Source organism: Pygoscelis adeliae, unplaced genomic scaffold (genome assembly GCF_000699105.1).
Source record: "Pygoscelis adeliae isolate BGI_AS28 unplaced genomic scaffold, ASM69910v1 Scaffold501, whole genome shotgun sequence".
Classification (NCBI taxonomy): domain Eukaryota; kingdom Metazoa; phylum Chordata; class Aves; order Sphenisciformes; family Spheniscidae; genus Pygoscelis; species Pygoscelis adeliae.
In genome coordinates this window covers 480,441-489,953 of record NW_008824048.1, presented here as the reverse complement: position 1 = coordinate 489,953, position 9,513 = coordinate 480,441, and the positions used below count along the sequence as shown (strand labels likewise).

Sequence of the window (9,513 nt, the reverse complement as noted above, 5' to 3'; positions counted from 1 at the left end):
GGCGTGAGGCGCTGCGGGTGGGGGAGCGGGAGGGGATGCCAAGCGCGGGTCTAACCCGCTGGCTCGCTTGTGCGTGAGCTTCGCCGGCAGCCCCGCGGTTGGTCCGTGTCTCTGTGAGGAGGGCTCTTCAGTCCGAAGTGGCGGAGCTTGCCGTCGTTCGCTGCCGCGTGCCTGGTGGCGTGTTCTCCATCTCCTCCTGGCAGCCCAAGTTACCAGGGTTTTAACGGGTCAGGGCTTATGCTTTCGTTTTTATTTGGGTTTTGCCCAAGGTGCAGTAAAGGTGAAAGACGTGGAATCCATTTACTTCTCATTTCTGAAAACTTCCGACGCTGCGGACTCCTTTGAGGGAAAACCTTGCTTAGGGAGTACCCTCTTCATTCCTGTACGGGACATTTGGCACCCCAAAATAAACTGCCTCATTTAACCGAAGTGAGGAGACGATAGGATAGAGATTGAGGAAGAAACATTATTGTGGTGTTCAGTTAGGTTTTGGCCAAGGTGTGACGTTCGGAACAGGGGTAGGACCAGCATAGATGCTATGCTGCCTCCTGAGGAGGCTTCAGTTTATAGCTAGAAATTCTCCTCCGAAACTGTCAAAACATTCTTGCGTGCTTAACTTAACGTTTACCATGACCCAGAGTATTTATTAATACTGTGGGATGTTTGGTGGTGGTGAAGTTTGTGGGGTTTTGCCGTGTTTTTTTAAAAGGTGTTTGAATTGCCTTTTTCAAGTATGGGTTAAAATGTAAACTGTGACTTGTAACAGAAGAAATGATAATAACAAACCCTGATTTGTGTTGATGATTCAACATGCAGTTCTCTCTGCTTTTCATGACTGGAACATTTGCAATGAAAACTCTTCTACAGGTTTGTTCTCCACGAGGGAAATGTGTATTCACAAGGATGTACTCTTGCACTGGAAGAGGTCCCAGTGCTGTCATATAAACTTGAAGTTTAGAAGATATCATAACAGAGAGCAGAACCAGCGTTGTGTGACTGGGGCATCAACCGTATTAGGAAAATGTTAACGAACTCTAATTTCTGCGGGTAGCTCTTCGGTTTAAATGTTTATTGCATCCTAGAAACTTATATAGAAAGAAAAATTTGATTACTGGTTAAGAAGTAACACAGGGTTATTGCTAAGGAAGTTCTGCAACCTACCAACTGTTATGCCAGTGCTGTTGGTCCTTAAAACTACCTGGGTTTTGAACTCTGCATATGTTCACATATTTTCCTTGATACTGAGTCTGTACCAGCTTGGGATACCTAAATACTAGAAAACTAGCACATTCCTCTTTTTTTTTTTGTTGGGTTTTTTTTTGTTGTTGTTGTTAAATATGCTTGTCTTTTCCCCGTGTCTCTGAGTGAGAGTCCACACAAACAAGGGAAACTGAGGAATTAGTTCCACACAAACTGCTATAGTGTACACAGTAAGCAAGAAAAGAGGCGATGGGGAGACTTGTGTTTCTCTAGCCTTTATTATGTCAGTGACAGTTTTGGAAATGGAAAACTTGAAAGTCTGCAGATAGCTAATTGTGTTTGTGGAACAGCTGTGCAGCAGCAGCACTTCACATCTGAACGTCCCCTTCTTTTAAACTAAGACTTTTACAGAGAATAATGGGAAGCTGTTATTAGCCTGTCATGCTTAAATATGCGGGGTCCTGTTTGCTAGGATTTGTATGTTTTGCTTCGTACTGAGCAAAATGTAAATTGTCAAAAGCTTTATCCTGGGCTTGAGTGATCCCTCAGGCCACTGTGGTCAGAAGCGTCAACTTGTAGCACTTGCTGTGTGCCAGGGAGAGGAGTGTGGCTAGTCCAACGGTCGCATCTGAGGGCATCTCTCAATTGATTTGAGATGCCTATAAGCATGGAGGCTCAAATTAACATCTCTGGTTTTATAGTGAATTGCTTTTTCTCATGTGGTGGAATTATACCACAACAAGTTGAAGAGTGAGGGTGGCCTCACTGTTGTGAAAGGCAGGAAAGGGAAAATGTACAAGTATGGTGTTGAAGTTCTTATTTTTTCCAGGAATTAATTTAAGGAACTTTAAAATTCTGTTTTTGTTCTGCTCCTTAGACTTTGAAGCAAGTTTTATTCGCCTGATCGACAAAGTGACCAACGGCTCTCGGATTGAAATAAACCAAACAGGTGAGAGATGTTTTCTCTTCTTCCTCTGTTCTGGTTTCCCGGGCTCTTATCAGTTGCTGCAGTGAAATCAAAGTTTTGGCTTGACAGAGGTGGGTGTTCAGATATCATTGGCTGAGAAGATCAGAAATAACTAAACTAAGAAGTTTTGTAATAATTGATCGCATGCAGGAAGATCAGTGCTCCACCGTAATGCAGAGACGTAAGGAAACTGTATTGCTCAAGAATTAAAATTAGTATGGTATGCAGGATTTTGTAGTGGGGGAGGTCCCTCTGAACCGGAACAGATTTTTGTAGAAGGCAAGGTTTGCCTTCTACAAAGGCAAACTTCTGAGCAAGACTGCTTGCCTAGTCATGCTCAGAAAAGGGGTTGGTTTGAGCACGGAACATCCCACATAAAAATCTCGTCTGGCTCTTGTCCTCTTTTTCTTTTGTTGTTTTTTTAATAAGGATTATGGTTGGTCAGTAAAGCAGACGAACTACTACCAGATATGCCGTGATAGCAATGACCTGATCATCTGGTGAAGATTTAGCTGCTGTGGAGGATGATAATTATTGCTTGTATCAGCATTTTGGGGATTGCTAAGAGATTCTTGATTTTTGGGGAGAAGGGGAAAGGAGGAGAAATGATGTGCAAGACAGACAGGCACTCATGTGCATTGGCCTGTTTATTAATTGCAGACGTAGAAATAGTGTGCTGGAAGTGCTACCGTCTTTCATAAATTCTTCTGTCTCCAATTTGCCTGTATACATCATTGCAAAGTGTCTTTATGCTGTAGTAATGGCCAGCGTGCTGACAGTGCTCTCATTTGGTTTGCTTCCCTGGCACCTTCCCCAGGTACTACCTTGTATTATCAGCCTGGTCTTCTGTATGGAGGCTCATTGGAACATGACTGCAGCCCCAGTCGTAGTATTGGCTACTATTTGGAAAGTCTGCTCTGCTTGGCACCTTTCATGAAACATCCATTGAAGATTGTCCTGAGGGGAGTAACAAATGACCAAGTAGATCCTTCAGTAAGTAATAAAATTTAAGTACCAGAGGAGGATTTTTTTTTCCCCTTTAAAAAAAAAATTAGGAAGGAGGGTCTAAAACATGTTGCATTTTTATTATCCCTCGCATCCAGAAGTATCCAGTGTTACTGCACCTGCCAGCAAACTCTGAATCAAACAAGCACCTGCTAAACTGTTCCCTTTCTGCATCTCACTCCAAACTGCAGTTTGTAATCCACCTTTTGACTTTCAGTTCTGTACTGCTTCTGTCTTCTCCCCTGGAAGTTCCCTTTAAATGCGATGTGAGACCCTGCCACTTCTCCTGTTCTCTTAGAAATTAGATGGGTTGTTTTTCCTACCCCACATATGTATTTACTGTAAAAAGGGGAAATTGTCTTTAAAATTTGAGTGTGGTAAAGAAGGAAGCTTTCTCTTCTGTTGGATGCTGGACATAGTTATACCAATGCTGCTGTGAAGCCTTCTTTCTGTTAGAAACAGAAGTCACATGACAATTATGAAATTACAGTAGCAAAAATATGTAATAACTCTCTGATTCGTCAGAAAGACACTAGAAGGTATGGTAGATCAAATGACTATGAAATGCTTGCCTTGTTTTCTATTACTGCTGACTTACAGTCCTTTTTTTAACAGTGTTGTTACAAAACTGAGCTATGGATAATGTTGGATTAAAACACTGAAGTAATGGTTAGTGGTTATGCTATTTTTTTTTCCCTGAAAAAAACAAACATAATAGCTTTTGGAGAACAGCACTGCTGTTTACTTTTTGAATGGTGTTTGGAGACTGCCTGTTTTCCTCTGAATAGATTAAGGAAACTTTGTCATCTGAAAACTTAACCAGTTTAAATGAATACCAATACTATGAAGTATAATTGCAGATATTAGATGAACCTCTGAGTCCTGCTGGTATTTATGGCTTTTCAACTGTGCTTCTCTTGTCATTTAAAAAACTTGTTCTCTCACCTGTGGCTCTGTGAGACACCCACATGAGTCAAAAAATGATTGAATTGGGTTATACACAGCACTGTCAAAAAAAAAAAAGGAAAAGGGGAAAAAAAAAAGTAAAATGGGAAGCATGTTTTGCTAACCTTTTAGTCTCCGTGATTAAAAGTACTTAATAGAAATGGTAAGTAGTAAAAATCAAAGTCGTCTCTTTTGGTTGACTCTGCCTTTTTAATCACAGTGGAGAAATTCTTGAAGAATTTGGACACGAAGAGCAGTCCAATCTTAATGTTGCTTTCAAGTAAGTTTGGACACTCATCTAAGCAACTGAGTCTTGATTCTGGAAATTATCCCTTTTCAGGCATCAGCTACATGGGCCAATAGAGATTAAACAATTTTAGTTGAAATGGGTGCGAGAAGTTGAGCCAGTTAGTTTGTGCTTGAAGGGAGCTTGCACTGGCCAAAGCTCAGACACAGACGGGTGTTGGCATACATCAGCTGAATCACAGTACCTGACACTAAGTGTAAATAAAATGCAGATGTGCATGCTAAGGAGTTAACGTCTTAAGTTCATTGTGCTGTAGAAGCACAACTGTAGTTACTGTGACTCAGCTCGTGTATAACTTTTTAAGTGGTGATAACTGAATACCAATTCCTAAAGCTGTCTTATGTCTGTTTAACTTGCCTGAGTAAACATTAAACCTTGTGCACACCAATAAACTACTTTAAGGAGTTTTACAAGATGTTTTGTATAGCATATGGCTCTGCAGGTTGCTGAGACTAAAAGCACAAGTTTAAGTGCTACCCTAAGTGATTTATGTGCTTAAGTAAATGAAAACTTTGTTTTAAATTGATTTAGGCTTTTATTTTTTCAGTAGGCAGAAGGTGTTTAGAAACTGGGTGAATGTTTATTACCTACGCTTGCCCAAAAAGGGATGCTTAAGTTTGTCTATCCATCTGTACACTTTCTGGCTTTCCAAGGAGAAGGGGGAAAGGCAAACCAATGTAAATATATTGTGGGTAGTTTAAAATGGGCAAGGAGTTTTCCCTGCTGCTCTTCATGTAAGAACCTCTCCATCTCAACTTAGTAGGTAGAGTAGGCAAGACACCTGCTTATCTGCTTTGGAGAATTTTTGTTGGTTTTATTTGTCAAAGGAATATCATGTTTTGGAAACATGTGTCTTTATTTTGGAGCTAGATGACCTCTACAGGATGTATCCTCGTGTGAGTGTATTCAACATCTGTCACTTGCAAATAAATGTACAAAATCACATATATATATGTGAAAATACATATGTACACGCACATATACACACGTATGATCCTACAGCACGCCCTTTGTGCTTGAAAGGAGAAAGCAGTCCTGCCTATCCTCCCTCCGTATCTCCTGCTTTCAGCCACACAGTCCTGCGTACTCCAATACCCCAGACACTTTTCAGAGCCTTCCCTAAGCCAGTTCAACTAACTGGCAAAATGGCAGAGAGCTATACCCCTGCATTTTCTCATGGAGGCATCCACGAGGTAATTGTGTGTGCAGCCAGAGAAGTGGGACTTTTCCCTCATGGTAGCAGTGAGGAGGTAGGCTGACCCACTGGGCTTTCTGAAATCCGTTCTCAGTACTGAGCTCTGAGCTTTTACACAGCCTCAAAAATACCTGTTGGATGCCATTGCTGTGTTGTGGGTTCGAGGTTGCTCTTTGCCAGAGACCCCCTTGTCAGGAGGACAAAAGGGAACATGGCAGATCTCCTGCTGTGGGGGGAGTGGAAGTGGTCAAGGCAAGAGGAGGGGCGTTTCTAAAGGATGGCTTGTGGAAGGAAAGACTTCAGCTGAGTTCAGGTGGCACGGTTCAGGCTGAGTTCCTGGACTATAAATAGTGTGTGTTTATGTTAGCATTTGTTTATATATATTAATAGCCCTCCAGTGGGGTGCAGTGGATAGCTCTTTGACAGCTGGTGCCATTCCAAAAGAGTACTGTGGCCGTTGAAATACAGGGTAATGTGCACTTGCTTCGGGTTGGACCATGGTGGTAATAGTGTGTGGTGAGTGGTACATCCTTAATGAGTGAGAGGGATACTACTTTGCTCGCACTTGCCGGGAAGAGATGTGGCTGTGGAATACCAGCCTGAACTGTTCACTGGCAGCATACATATGCGTTATGTTTTTCTGCATGACCACTGGTGAGAGCTGACCATGGATAGCTTGTGGGACCAGCCAAGTGGGACTGGCATATAGAGTTGAGGTAGTTTAAAGTTTCTCTGTATAGAGAGTATATATGTGGGGGGTGTCTTTGTAAAGTGCCTTTTTGAAGCGAATGGAGGTGGCACGCAAATGATAGCTCTTATTTTCCTTCCCTTCTCTATGTGTTGTTGCTCCGACATACGTATGCTGCAATAACCTGGTTTTAGAATAATCATTCTTAATGTTTGGGTTTGTAAGTGTTGAAGTTTTTTTACAGCTATGCCGTGGGACTTTCAACTGAAATGACTTTCATGCTGGCATGAGACTAGCATATGAAGTTTTGGCTTGGGAGCAATCATCTTCAACGTTAATCAAAATTCAGCAGTTGTCTGTAATCCCAGGAAAACAAGAAGTTTTTCTTACTGACTTTTCTGTCTTTTTTTGTCTTTTTTTTTTTTACTTGCTAAACTCTGGTTTCGCTCTTCCCCCACCCCTGAGTCTAGGTCCTCGTCCCCAGAACATAACGCTGTATGTATGGCAGGGATAAATGCTCTTCTGTGCAGTGCTAATGGCTACGCAGGCCAGCTAATCCTTGCCCCTTTTCTAGGTAGCCGTGTGCTGTAGGGTCTGTGACTGGTTTTTTGCAGCTTTGCACTAGCTAAGGGATTCTGCAAACCACTAAAAGATACTTTTTTTTTTTTTCTTCAATCATTGTAGATTTCTTTAAAGGAAAAAGGTTTGTATTTACACTAGTTTGTGAACAAACAATGTCTGTGGGACTTAGCAAGTTGTTGGCATTTGTGGTGAATGCATCGGTTTTATGATGCATTTGCTTTGGTACAACTTGGTGTTGTGTTGTTTGCTCTGGAGATGTAATGACTGTCCTTCAAGGGGAGCTGAAGGATGGTTTTATGGCTGAGTATAGGCAAGGGACTAGAAATACGGTTTCAGGTCTCAGTTCTGAAGTCCTGGACCTCTCCTGCCTGAACTCCCACTTGTCTGCTAAGCAGAACAGCCTTTTCCACTTCTTCAAATACTGCTGATTACCTTCTCTATTTAGGCTGCAGATTTGGAACAGAGACAGTCTCTTATTCTGCGTCTGTCTGGTACCTGATAAGTATCATGCCTGGAATTTGTCTGAGGACTAACTATGACAAGTCTTGAAAAACAGACAAACCGGACTCAAAATTGATCGAGCTTCCTAATGCTGGCATAACATGCTTTCTCCAGAGATACAGACTTCAGTCCAGAATTGCGAAAGTGGAGATGGAGGAGGGAAAGGGAGTTCCTAACCTACACAGTGAAGCTTTTCTTTTTTTTACTGGCGTATTTTGTTTCCGAAGAAAGAGGGAGAAATATGTATGTAACTTCAATGTGAACCAGATCAGCTTGTTGGAACTTCTACCAGTGGTATTCACACGTGTCTGTGTATGTGCGCATGCTTGTTAGTAAAGGGTTTTGCTCTGAAAGTCAAATTTGTGTGATTAATGAATACTACTGAGGGGCCGAATTAAGGTAGCCTCGCTGTAAAAAATATAAAATATAAAAAATTAATCATTGACTTACAGGTTTTTTTAATGAAGACAATAAAATATTGATACTACCATTAAAAATAACACCAAATGCCTCTCTGTAAGAAAGGAAGTATGTTGGCCAGCAGGATTTGAAGAACAATGAGAACTGCAGCATACACTTGCAGCTACTCAGGTAGCTCTTAACAGGTTGTTCACAGCTTTGTAGGTGAGGTATGTGCTACTACTTCGTCAGTGGCTTGCACTCTCTGCAAAGCAGAGAGAATGAAACTCAAGAATTGTGGATTCTGGCTGAAGGCATGGGAAGGAGAGTGCTTTTTTTTTTTTCCTGCCTCCTCAACTGCTGTTTACTGCATGCCTGTTTCCTTCACCTGAATTTAGTTCGGTTTTGGTCATGCTGTCCTGGTCCTGTCTCTCCCAAGCTGCTTGTCTTTGGTAACTCCCTGTGCTGTTGCACCACTAAATCATTTTTGTCACCTTTGGCAATGCTACTGAAGTTTCAGCAGAGTGAAGAAGACAGCAGTCACTGTTGTCTTAGGTCAGCAATTAGGAGGAGCAATGGCAAGGAAAATTCTGCTCAGACCTGGATCTGGCGAGCATCTGGCTCAAAGAGAGTACATGGATGATGTGTCACCCACTTCAGATTCTTCTAAGTATTTTGACAGAAGTTACCTGGAAGTTTCCGTTTCTCAGAAACATGAAAAGAAGTTCTTGACAAAAGGATGAGGTTCTTCCTGCCAAATCAAGGGCCTGCTCCAAAATGCAAAGGTTCTTGCAATCATCATTTCTTCAGCTGTAGGAATTTTTTAGCAATGACAGAAGAATATAATTTTTTTCAATATCTGTTCTCAGAGAAACAAGTGAGCTGTTTTAGCTGAACCATAATAGAAATAAAAATCAGGCTGAGGAAGAAATCCAGAATAGGAAATTCCATCTCCCAGTAATTTGTTCTAGCAAATTTTTTGAGTAATGAGATACTGTGGTAGTCTAAGAGTAGCCGAAGCGCTCTATGCTGCATTCCCATGTATTCCCATAGAATACCTGCTATGGAGAAGCCTTGTCTTTGTTAGGCACCTCATAATGCAATGATTTTTAAATTACGGACTTCTGTAACTTCCAACAAAGAGTCTGCTTTTTTAATTCTGCATTCTATAGGTTGATGTCCTTAAGGCAACAGCTCTACCCCTACTGAAGAAGTTTGGAATTGATGGTGAAAGTCTAGAAATCAAGGTAAGACAATTTGTTCCTTTCTGTTCTAGCACATGTTGAAATTATACTTTGGCACTGCTTCACAGATCGATATGCTTGCGGCTGGTATCTGTCTCTAGCAGATATCTAGTTGTAGCTACACACATTTCTAAAATTGCCTCTTGTTCTTGGCATGTTTTAAACGGCATACCAGCCGCGCAGTGATTGAAGCTGTGGTAGAAGAGAGATGCAAAGGCTAGAGGTAGAGAGGGTAAGGAGAAAGTAGTGACTCTTAGTCTCCAAGATCTTTGCAGGCTAAGAAGCCTTTTTGCTTTCTTGTTCCTCTTTGGTTCATTTAATTTCTTTTTCCTTCTACTTGCTCTTCCTGCCTTGTGCTTAGGGCTAGGGAGTAGTAGAATCTTTTGCCTCCTTCACCAGCAGAGGAGCTGGATCTGAGCTGGATCTGTGTTTGGGTGATTGAGGTTTGCTTCCAGTTTGGAAAATACAAGAAACTTTTCT

At 41.6% G+C, this 9,513-nt stretch overlaps 1 protein-coding gene across 1 annotated transcript in view; it reads left to right on the top strand.

The window, feature by feature from the left end:
• Positions 1-9,513, top strand: part of RCL1 (RNA terminal phosphate cyclase-like 1) — a 31,040-nt gene that overhangs the window by 3,837 nt on the left and 17,690 nt on the right. Inside the window, exons 3-5 of the mRNA XM_009333559.1 lie at positions 2,078-2,149; positions 2,985-3,160; positions 8,962-9,036. Of these exons, the coding sequence (XP_009331834.1) occupies positions 2,078-2,149; positions 2,985-3,160; positions 8,962-9,036 (323 nt within the window). The remainder of the gene's footprint in view (positions 1-2,077; positions 2,150-2,984; positions 3,161-8,961; positions 9,037-9,513) is intronic.